The sequence below is a fragment of the Neovison vison genome, chromosome 8 (genome assembly GCF_020171115.1).
Source record: "Neovison vison isolate M4711 chromosome 8, ASM_NN_V1, whole genome shotgun sequence".
Taxonomy (NCBI): Eukaryota; Metazoa; Chordata; class Mammalia; order Carnivora; family Mustelidae; genus Neogale; species Neogale vison.
The window spans coordinates 123,732,182-123,744,299 of NC_058098.1; the positions used below are offsets into that span (position 1 = coordinate 123,732,182).

Sequence of the window (12,118 nt, forward strand, 5' to 3'; positions counted from 1 at the left end):
TGTATTTTTTCCAATTAACATTTTTTGTTGTTGGTGGTGTGTTTCTTTTTTTTTTTCTTATATTATTTATTTATTTATTTGTCAGAGAGAGAGAGGGCGGGGGGGAGAACACAAGCAGGCAGAGCAGCAGGCAGAGGCAGAGAGAGAAGCAGGCTCCCCACTGAGCAAGGAGCCTGATGCGGGACTCGATCCCAGGACCCTGGGATCATGACCTGAGCCGAAGGCAGCGGCTTAACCAACTGAGCCACCCAGGCGTCCCTCTGTTGGTGTGTTTCTAAAACCGGGGACAAACTGGCTGTGATGGGGAGAGATTTGAAGCCGTTGAATTGTTAATGTGCTCCCAGCGCGGGCAGGATGGGTCGTGAGCATGGCTGGTAGCTGCAGAGAGAGGGCCACACAGGGCGACTGAACCCCAGTGCAGCCCCCAAGCCTGGGGGCCTGGTCCTGAGGCTTGCAGGGCCACATCGTGATTTTGTCTCTTCTGGCAGAGTTGATCAGAGCCTGAGAGACTGAGTTCTACTAACCCAACCCACAACAGACTAAGCTGAAAGCGCCAAGTACTTATTTATAAACTGGAAGCAGGAAGGCCCACAGACCACCCATTGCTCTAGACCTTCCCTTAGGGTCTAACGAGACCCAATTTTAGGTCAGAAGACTCTGGGCGTTCCTAGGACTGAGTACACTCGCTGGTCAGAGGAAACAGAGTCTTTAAGAGATGCCACTTGGCTACCACTGTAACAGAACCTGGGCCTAGAATCAGAGTGAGCCTTCTCTCCCAGGTTAGAGATACATCTTTTTTTTTTTCTTTTTAATTTGAGAGAGAGAGAGAGAGAAAGCATGTCCACGTGAGCATGAGCAGGGGGAGGGTCAGAGGGAGAAGCAGATGCTCTGCTGAGCAGGGACTCGAATGTGGGGTTCGATCCCAGGACTCTGGGATCATGACCTGAGCCAAAGGCATGCGCTTAACCCACGGAGCCACCCAGATGCCCCCACAGCTGTATCTTTGATACTCACTTCCCAGACAGTACACACTGCCCCATCGTTAAGGACGGACGGCCCCACCCCTCCTCCCTCAGGTGACGGTACGAAGGACTAGGAAGCACCTTTCTTTGTATCCGTTCATTGGGTCGTGTTTTGTGTTTCCTCAGGGACATTCCTTGTCTCCCTTAATCCTTGCTTCCGTTCATTTTCATCCAGCTGTCGACCATCTTTCCAGGTGCTCGAAAATAAGCTCCAGGCAGTGGTTTTAAACGGCTTCAAGCTGTTGGGCTCCTGGGAGGTCTGGGAATGTCGCTCCCTCCTGTCTCTGCCACAACCCAAACACAGAGTATCTGAAGATTTTCCAGGGGCCTGGGCTCGGGGCTTTGCTCCTGTCTTCTGAGAATAGGAAAATTCCAGAGAACAAAGACCTCCTTGTCTGTGTTTTCAGATGTGTCACCAGCCTGCCACATCGAGGCACATAGAAAATGGAGTCACTGTCGATCCTATTATCATGACTTACGTTCTCGAAGGCTTGCTATGAGCCAAGCACAATACTGCGAGCTGTCTGTGTGTTAACTTAAATGTTAATATAATCCTTACAACCATCCAAATATAGGTATTCCTCCACTTCATAGGTGAGAAACCGAGGCACAAGGAGGGTGAGGAGCTTTCCCCAGGTCACACAGTTATTCAAAGGTAAAACCAGGGTTCAAATCCAAGGGTTTCCAACCGAAGCAGTCAGAGTGACTAATTTCTCTCTAACTGGATGGATCTAATTGGATGGTCACCCCCTCTGGTCCGCGTTCATCTTTAGCTTACTACCTACTGCTTTTTTTTTTTAAGGTTTTATTTATTTGACAGAAATCACAACTAGGCAGAGAGGCAGGCAGAGAGAGAGAGGGGGAAGCAGGCTCCCTGCTGAACAGAAAGCCCGATGCAGGGTTCGATCCCAGGACCCCGGGATCATGACCTGAGCTGAAGGCAGAGGCTTTCACCCACTGAGCCACCCAGGTACCCCTGTACTGCTTATTTTTAAAGCCCTTTCCAACTGCTTCCTGACAGAGACTTTAATTAAGCGGACCACACTTACTCCCTCCAAAGGCTTTGCAGACATTCTGAATTGAACAGAACAGAACAGTTGTTGTATTTAACCTGGTAACACAGTATTGTCTGACAAGTTCATTCCCATCTCAATTCCAATTATGAAAAGAGTTTGAGAGAGAGCTCTGAGAATGCAAGTGCAGATTTATCCTTGCTTCCAATAAATACAATGTAGGGAGCAAGAAAACAGCAAAGGAACGTCCCTCTCGAGAGAGCTTAGCTTCGCCTAGTCAGAAAGACCTCTGAAAGCCAGCTGGTGGGAGGAGATGTAGGAAGGACCCTGAGGGCTCAGGACCACCAAGAGGCCATGGCATGCCCATCCCCTTTGTTTCCACTGGCTGGAATGTATGTCATGTGCAAACCCTTTCTTGATTATTGGCATCTCGAAGGTGAGAAGCCCCAATGTCATCCCAGGGAATCTGCAGCTTCCCCATCAGAGTGAGCAAAGGTCAGCACCTGGCAGAGAGTTTCTTATTGGGTCATGGAATCCTGAGTGTGTTCCCTGCCCTTTCTTCTGGGCACCAAGATCGCATACATTTTCGCCTCCATGTCATCTCGTGACATTGACCATGGACCCCAGCCTCGAAGGCAGTATTGCACCCTCCTCCTCGCTGGTCTTCCCGCCCTCGTAGTGCCTCCTCCATTCCAACCTCTGTGCCACCACTGGAGTGATGTTCTCAAAATGCGGATCCAGTCATGCCACATCTTGGCCACCTGGAGGTGAGGAAAGGTAAAGGATATTACAGAAGGGCAGCACCGATGGGCCTGTGCCCTGCCATCTCCAGCTCCCCGCCACTGTTCCTGCAGCATGATCAGAGCCCGCAGAAGCATGTCCCAGAGCACCATGGCTCTTGGGTTCTCCCAGGACAGAGATGCAGGTTTACACTCTGCCTTGTTCCTTGCAATGGTTTTCATGAAATCACCTGGGGATTAGGTCCCTCATCTTGGAAGAGGAGGACTGAGTAGGTCATTACCTAAGAGTCTCCCAGGTCCACTGCTTGGTCGGTTCCTTTGTGGGTCTATTTGCTTCCCCATCTTCCACCCTGGAAAAATCAAGTCCTCTGCTGATGAGAGAATGGAAGGAAAGGATGGCCAGTCCTCTCCCTCAAAATTTGTCTTATCTTAATTCTAATTTTTTTTAAGATTTATTTATTTATTTGAGGGTGAGGCGGGGCAGAGGGAGAGAACGAGAATCTCAAGCAGACTTCCCACCGAGCAGGAGCAGGACGTGGGGCTCGATCCCACGACACTGAGATCATGATCTGAGCCAAAATCAAAAGTTGGACGCTCAGCTGGCTGAGCCACCCAGACATCCCTGATTTGGAATTTTTTTGAAATTTCAAGACCAAGTGATATAGCCTCTCCATATAACCCCAGGTTGGGTGTGGGGAAGCAGCAGAAATGACATTCTCCTCCCCCACCAACACCATGCAATGACCCCATTGGCTCACGTTCAGGGTTTCCCTCAGGGTCACCCTTCAGCCAGCAAAGAGCACCCTCTGGAGGCTTTCTCTCCCCGCCCCCACCCTCTGCTCCTTTCAACCCTCTGTCCTCCTCCTATACCCACCCTTTGGGTCCTGAAAAGGAGTAGGGGGCCTCATGGCTGGGCCTCTGGATAAAAAACATAAAAACTAACCAACTGATCACATTTGGAAGGTTAATTTCTTGATGTCACATCTTATTTCTTATTAGGACCAAACTGTGTATGTCTCCTTCCCCAGTCTTGAGTTACAGAGTCTTACTTTCTTCCTTTCTTTTTCTAATGGAGGGGAGAGGATGGGTTAGTTGTGGGAAAATATAATGAGATATTTTTTTTAAGACTTTGGCATTTAAAAGTTTCATAGAGGTTAAAACTCTATGAATTGCTGTGCAAGAATATTCTGGAAGGACTTCTAGTGTCTACTTACTCTCTTCACAGTCAACTTCTCGGAACTAAGTTAATTAGCTCCATTTCCTTTTTAGCTCCCTGAAGAATCGGTGATCATTAAACGTCTTCAGAGCTCTGGATGCTGAGCTTCATTCCCTTTGGCATTTCAAGTTCCAAATAGAAATCCTTGCTTTCATAGTTCAAGTGTTACTTCAATTAGCGAATGTTCGTTTTCCAGTTCTATATACTTACTTGGCAATGTTCTCATTGGTACCGAAATTTCTATTTTTCTTAACATCATTAGTTTTGATATGCATATTTCTTGGGCTTCAGAAAATTTATGAGACTTTGATGGACACAGTGAAGGATAATTTCCATGGCTATTCTTTTTTTATGAAAAGGGAAAATAATTTTCTGGAGTAAAATCATATTTAGAAGTTGCATCAAAGCACAGCGATTAAAATACCAAATCTGCAAATGGGAAGCATAAAAGCAATCCCCACAGTTTCATTAGAAGAATTAGCCAAGGTAAATGCTAATACTAGCTTAGCACAGGCTATTTTGTTAAAATGTTAAAATGCAAGTGTGAGAGAGACAAATGGAACAATCATAAGCTATAGGACCCTACCTACTTGGGAGACTCTGAGAAGTCATTTATCACAAGAACTCACATCTTCTAGAACTTTCTATGGTTTATGAAGCACCTTGACACACAGGACCTCATTTAACCTTCACATAACTTATGGATAGGTGGTGTTTCCATATCTAGCTCTGTGAGCCTCTCACAACTGGTCATGTGTAAGTTCTGGGGTTCATTGCCACCCCAGCCACCCCAAATCTGTGCTTCTTTCTATTTTTGTCATGGCCACCCCAATGGGGACCAGCACCTCTAAATCCAAAGCAAGAACTGATTGCTTAAAATGAAGGTTCAAGAGGGGCACCTGGGTGGTGCAGTCAGCTAAACGTCTGACTCTTGGTTTTGGCTTGGGTTGTGATCTCAGGTTCATGAAATCCAGCCCACGTGTCACTGGGCTCTGTGCTCAGCAGGAAATCTACTTGGGACTATGTCTCCCTCTCTCTGCCCCTCCCTACCTCTCTCTCCCTCTCTCTCCAATAAATAAATCTTGAAAGGGAAGGTTCAGAAAAGGTATGCACACATACCACCCCTCCCCCACCCCATATATACGCATAAACATTTGTTAGATGTACTAACTACTGCAAAATGGCTTCCCAGCATAAAAGTAAGACTCCAGGGGGCTAGACACCCCCTAAAAAGACACAGAGCACACAAAACACACAGCATCAAGCCAGCAAAAGTGACCCATGCTCCCCAACAAAGAAATTAAACAAAAGGAGGAAACCAGGAATGTGGAAAGGGGGGCCAAATTCCAGAAACACAGAGAGCTTTCAGAGGCCCCCAATCTTAAAAAGAGAGATCCTAGAGCAAGAAATTACTTGCACGTTAATGAAGACATAGAAAGCTTAATTCCTGAGTGCGTGAAACCCCGTAAGTGGTTTGCAGCCTTCTACTAGGCAGAGCCAGGTAGGCTGGGGGAGTCCTAAAAATACTGATGCCTGGCCCCACCTGCCCGAAGTTGGACAGGTTTGGTCTGGAGTTTGGTGTGGACACCAGCTTGTTTAACCGGCACCCTCTTCCCTGCAGATAATTCTAGAACACAGGCAGCGATGATTCAGCCCAGGCCCTTCCTTTATAGAAGAAGACACAGGGGCTTAGTGGGGAAAGAGCCCTGGATCCAAGCGCTCACACTGGAACCCAAGCCCCGTATTGGCTCCCTGCTCCTGGGCTCGGCTCCAGAGGGACCAGCTGCCCGGCTCACGGGGCTCACCTCTGGCTTCCCTCTCCTGCTCGCAGGTCAGCATCACCGTGATCGAGGCCCGGCAGCTGGTGGGCTTGAACATGGACCCCGTAGTGTGCGTGGAGGTGGGTGATGACAAGAAGTGCACGTCCATGAAGGAGTCCACTAACTGCCCCTACTACAATGAGGTCAGTACCTTGTGGCCTTACGTGTGGAAAGGGACTTCCTACATGTGGTGGGAGGCGGGTCTCCAGGCCACCCGAGCCCCATGGGAGCAGCAGGAGTCAAGGGGCACAAAAGGCTCCCAGCAGGGCTGACCTTGGCCTACGCTGTTACGGCCCCCAGCACGCAGATGTGCCGTGCCATGTCCACTGAAGCCCGTCTAGATCACCCCCTGATAGTGTTCTGGCCGGAGGCCACCCTTTGAAACACACCTCCAGTGCTGTCTGTGGGTGAACCCCGTGGGGCTTGGCCAGAGCCCTCTGGGTCAGTGACACCATTCAGGAGCGGTCCCTGTGAGCCAGCCTCTCCTGTAAATGCTGCAGGTGCGTCCCCTCATCCGGCCTCCACAAAAGTCAGAGGTTGTTGCCCTCAATCCCATGTGACACAAGGGGACACTGAAGCTCTTGGAGAAAGTCCTCACCCGGGCACTAAGGGCCAGAGTCGGGTTCGACGCGCTCACCTTCTCCCCTGGGCTGCCTCCAGGCTGCCTGAACCTCTGCGGGGATGCTTCCAGAGCACTGGCCTTAGGGTATGAGAGAAAAAGTCTGGTTCCTGCTCCTGTTCTTTGCAGCCATCTGAGCCCACACTGAGGTCAAAGGACCTCAGAAACCTTCTAATTCTATCTCCCCATCTTATGGAGGAGGAGACTGAGGCCTCAGTGGGAAGGGCTTTGCCCAAGAGCACAGAGAGCGCTGTTTACGAAGCAGGACCCAGCCTGTCAGCCTCAGCCCAGGGCTCCCTCTGCCCCCTCAGATGGCCACCGCTGACACAATAGGCTGACTCTGGGCTCCAGCAGGGAACGGACCTAATCAGCTCTGGTGGGAGATGCCCAGGTGACCTTTAGATGCCTGAGCGTAGGTCAGAGGGACACAGAAGCCTGAGGGTTCTAGCCCTTCCTCTCCTGGAGGGACATCCAGTTGGCCTTGCCTGGTGGCTCCAAGAAGTAGGGGGGGCCAGCCTGGCCCAAGTGAGGCATCTGTGTCCAGGGTCTCCATGTCTGTGCTGAGGCGTGGTGAGGGCTGAGGGTCCCCCCTGAACTTGGCAGGGAGCTCCCCAGCCATGCATCTTCAGGAAGGAAAACTGGACACACTTCTGTCCCCCACAGGGACCCAGGCCAGGGCCCTATGCTACCACGGGTGGGCCCGGTTCTCACAGCTGGTAGCCCATAGGCCCACAGGGCTGGGGCATCCGTGCTCACCAACACCTTCCCTCATCTCCCAGCCCCATGTGGCCACTTTCCCAGGAACCAGGAAATTCAGCCTCCCCGTCTCTGACCTCACATCAGGGCGCATCCCTGGCCAGCAAAGCCTCCAGCCTAGCTAAGAGTCTGCTTTCCCTTAACGGATCTGGAGACACGTGCCCATGGCCTTCCACGGTTATTTGATAGCGGCAGAGCCACGTTTGGCTGACTCAAGGCCTCACCTTGCACCAGCCCCAATGCACTTTGTGTTTTGTTCACATTGCCTGCTCCTTCCCAAGGAAACAGAGCAGCTCTCCCCATGCCATTTCCCCAGCAAACTCCTACTCACCCTCCACATCCCAGGCCTAAGGTCCTTGCCCCTGAGCCGACCTACCAGCATTCTCTGAGTCAGAGGTCGATGCGTTTCTTTCTCTGGGACAGTAACGTCCATGAACTGTGGTTGGTCCTTCATGTCTCTGTCCCTGGTGGGTTGGAGGCTCCCAGTCTCCTGTGTCACTGTGGCCCATCCCAGAAGCTGGCTTGTGCCTGGAGGGGTTGGGTAGCACTTTGCTGAATGCATACTCCCCCGAAGGAAGAAACAAACATTTGCTCAGCATGTGTGGCACTTTGAGCCCATGCCTGGCAACATGGGGACCACAGAGGTGACAGTCTCTCCCCTGACAGGCCACGCCTACTTCCAGCCTAAAAACCACTTTCCAGTTGCCACTAAGACTTTCCACTAAGAAACCACTTTCCACTAAGACTATCCCTTCCACTCACGTGAATCTTTAATCTGTTCCTGATTCTAGTTTTGTTCTTTCTCACAAATCCAAGTGGCTCTGATTCATTGAATTTCTGTTTCTGCCAAACCAGTGTTTCTCACTCAGCACTAGGGACGTTTTGGTGTCAGGGACTGTCCTGTGAAGTGTGGGACGTTGGGCAGCATCCCTTCTACCCACTCGATGGCGGTAACAACCCCACCCAGTAGCAACCAAAAATGTTTCCAGATGTTGCCAGATGTCCCGCTGGGGTTAGAATTACCTCGCTGAGAAAGACCACTTGAAGCTATCTTCCCACGATTCCTCTGGTCCCAAAGCAGGACTTTCCTTTTTGCTTCTTGTCCTATGCCACATTCCTCCTCACTGAAAAATACCCATGACTATGGGTCATACCCAGGGCTGTGCTGCTTCTGGCTAATTCTTTGAGTTAGCAGGAACTTTCCTTCTTTGACTCCACTAAACACAACAGAGGGAGATGAGAACAATAGCATGACGTAGCAGACTTCTAAAGTGGTTAGGAAAGGGACGTCTGCTCAGGACACACAAGGAATGTGCCCACAGACTCCTCAGAGGCTGCAGAATTCTGGCTCTCACTTAGCTAGCTCGCTCTCCCAGGGCAGACACAGTCAGAGGCAGCTGGCCTGGCCTTTGCCCCCTGCCTGGCTCCAGACCCATCTTCCTGGGAAGGGAGGCTCACAACCATTGCCCTCCCATTATAACCTGACCATTCAAGTCCAGGTCAAGACCCCATTCCATGGTTGCATCTGGTCCTGGCCACTGGTGCCTTCCCCTTCTGCTTCAACTACCTCTCTCTCTGGCCCTGGATCCTTCTCTTCTTTCTTCCCAAAGAGTCTGGCATCACCCATCCACTCAACACCCCCAACTCTGCCTTTACTTTTCCTTTGGTTCTTCCTTGCCTATAAGGTGTTCTACTCTGGCATATTCTCTCCGAGTACAATGATGGAAAACCGCATATGCTCAGGGTCAGGAAACAGGCAGGAGTCTCTCTGTCCATCTGTCCCCTGTCCATCCCTTCTAGCCACGCCCCTTTCTGACCTCCCACTCACCGTCCAACTCCGTGAACTGTCCCCACTGCCTCTCCTCCTAAGTACCCCCCATTCTCCACCCCCAGCTCCACAGAAACCGCCCTCGGTCATCAAGGACCGGGTCATCAAGGGTCATCAAGGACCACACTGTCCCCAAGGACAAGTCCATGTCACCCTTCTCTCTGGACTGCCCAGCTTTTTCTGTTGTCTTGATGCCCCCTCCCCTGGGGGCCTCTCTACTGCCCTCCCCTCCTGCCATCCCGTCCCTCATGGCCTTTCCTGACATGTGCCCTGTGCCCTCTGCTGAAATACCACCTGCGTGACTCGATCTCCATCCATCTCCATCCATCTCTCCAGCATCACCCCCCGACCAGTGCCACCTGACACATTGCGGCCACATGCAGCAGTTGCCATGTATGGGGCCCCCGACCACGTGCACTTACGGCTTTAACGCTTGACCGTGGTCAGCTCCCTCAGACTTCACCACCATGCCTCCCACACCCCTTCGGATGGTGCCCCTGGAGCAGTTCAACATGGCAGCCCGGAGTATTGTCCCCACATCACAGGGCGGTAAACTGAGGCCCGGGAAGGAAGTGATTGGCCTAACCGGAAGAGCCCAGCTGTCTGCTCTAAAGGCAGCACTTTTAAAAAAGAGTTTGTTTATTTTGAGAGAGAGAGACTGAGAAAGAGAGAACACAAGCAGAGGGGAACAGAGGAGCAGAGGGAGAGGGAGAAGCACGCACCCCACCGAGCAGGGAGCCCGATGTGGGGCTTGTTCCCAGAACCCTAGGATTATGACCTGAGCAGAAGGCAAACATTTAACTGATAGAGCCATCCAGGCACCCTAAAGGCAGCACTTTGACCCACAATGCTCCAGTGTGAATCTCCAGCAGCAGGGAACACACTCTCCTCAGACATTGGTCCTAAGCATGTTGGCAACACTTCTTCCTTGTCTCTGCCCACAAATTCAGCAAAGCCATGGTCCTTGTGTGACTGCGCCCTGCCCTCGCTCCCGGCACCTGCACACCGAGGCCTGGAGAGATGGGGCCAGGGACAGTGGCAGCACCCAGCTCCAGGGGCCAGATCACACTCGGAGCATTTTCCATTTCTGGCAAATGAAGTCCTTCACACCTTCAACATCGCTGAAGCTGGGACACATCAGGCCTGGAGCAGTGTGGTTAAAGGCAATGTCTGTCTTGCCTGTACAATGGCGCTGTATGTTATGGTGTCTCATACAGTCTCACCCAGCTTCATAACAAAACTCCGAGGCGGGTGTCATACCCCATCTTACAGCTTGGGAAACAGAGCAGACCACGTGCTGCCAAAGCCACATGACTCCCGCCTGCCACAGAGTCAGGGGGACTGATATTTGCCACTGCTACTCCTCTGACCTTCGGGGCTCAGGGGAGATGGCCGGGACGCAGACAGGCACTGGCAGGAGAGAGGGGCCTGTCACTGTCCCAGGTCGCTGGCTGCTATTAGCTGAATGATGGCAGGTTTGGGTCCTTCCTCTTTCCAGTACTTCGTCTTTGACTTCCACGTTTCTCCTGACGTCATGTTCGACAAGATCATCAAGATCTCGGTGAGTGTAGCTCAAGCTGCTCTTTGGTGTAGACTTGAAAAGGTCATCCCTCTGGATGGACCAACCATTAGAAGGCAGCCCCATGTCCAGACACACAGCTGGCAAGCACAGCACGGGCTGATTTGGGCCCCTCTCGCCTGTTTAACCAGGCATCTCTGCACAGTGTGCAACCTACTCACCCGTACCTGGCAGCCAGCAGAAATGAGGGCAAGAGGGGTTAATGCTGAGCCTCAGCAAGCCATTCCTGCCCTACCGAATGCCCTCCCACTTCACCGAAAAGCTCCGTTCCCCAGAAAGACAGGTGGTGCCACTGTCCCCCATGGAAAGTCTCTACCCTGCCTGGCCTGACTGGGGGCTGGTGGTTCTGCCTGGAAGGTGATCCACTCCAAGAACCTGCTGCGCAGTGGCACCCTAGTGGGGTCCTTCAAAATGGATGTGGGAACCGTGTACTCCCAGCCTGGTGAGTAGCTGCGCGACTCGGTCAGCTTCAGTGGCCAAGAAATCAGGCTGTGTGACTCTAGGGCACCCCTGAGCCACACTGTCCTCAATACAAACGGGTGTGGCAGCCTCTGAGGGAGGCCGGGACCCCAGGCCCCCCAAAAGTGGCGTGTGGGGCTGCAGATGACTCTCAGCAATGTGGGTCCCCATGGGCCAACCCTGGATGGGGCTGGCAAGGGAACCCCAGTGGAATTCCCAGAGGGTTTGTGAGGCCCAGGCCAGGCCAAGAGGGCCCCACGTCTCGTCCCTGAAGTGAACCCACCACTCAGGATGCAGTAACCGTTCCGTCAGGCGTTTTGACAGTGACCATCCCATTTCACCGGGCGTCCCGTTTGACCCCCACAGAACAGTGAGGCGGAGGCATTGGTGTTCCTCCCCACTGTGCAGATGAGATAAATGAAGCCAAGAGAAGTTAAGTAGCTTGGAAGGGCCACAAACTATTAGGTTGAACAAGTCGATGATTTCTTACGGTTCGACTTCATAGACGCTTGGCTGGTGCACGCTCCGTGACATAGACTAGGGAATCGAGTCCAAACCCAGGACTGTACGCATAACCACCACAAACTCATAGGACACTCAAGCCACCACAGAGCTCAAAACACTAGTCAGGTGTCTCTGTATGACAAAGAGGTCCAGGGTCACGAAGAGACTTGCCCAGGGTCCATGGGAGCAGAACCCGGTCTCCTGACTCCCAGGCCAGCACCTTTCCCACACACACACACACACACACACACACACACACACACACACACATTGTCATCCACAGCAGAGGGGGCCCTAGTGACCAGTAGCATCTTCGGGAGGGGGGAGAGGGCCGGTTGGTGATCTGACCCTTCCCAGGAAGCATACCCAGCTGCAGGCCGTGGGCTGGAGTCACACGGGTATCCCAGAGGTGTTCCAGCCTGGGGCCGAGCAGGGCCCCCCACCCCCAGGACTGGCAGCAGGGGTTCGGAGAGACAGCAAGGAGCCTGATGTGGACCCCTGGACTTCGGGACGGTGGAGTCCTAGAGAGGAGACCACGGCCACTGAGACAGCATGCATGCCG

At 52.3% G+C, this 12,118-nt stretch overlaps 1 protein-coding gene across 3 annotated transcripts in view; it reads left to right on the forward strand.

Annotated features, from left to right (window-relative positions):
* Positions 1 to 12,118, forward strand: part of OTOF (otoferlin) — a 91,477-nt gene that overhangs the window by 55,639 nt on the left and 23,720 nt on the right. For all 3 annotated transcript variants that reach the window (XM_044262540.1, XM_044262539.1, XM_044262541.1), the window contains 3 exons: positions 5,823 to 5,954; positions 10,513 to 10,575; positions 10,951 to 11,035. In XM_044262540.1, the coding sequence (XP_044118475.1) occupies positions 5,823 to 5,954; positions 10,513 to 10,575; positions 10,951 to 11,035 (280 nt within the window). The remainder of the gene's footprint in view (positions 1 to 5,822; positions 5,955 to 10,512; positions 10,576 to 10,950; positions 11,036 to 12,118) is intronic.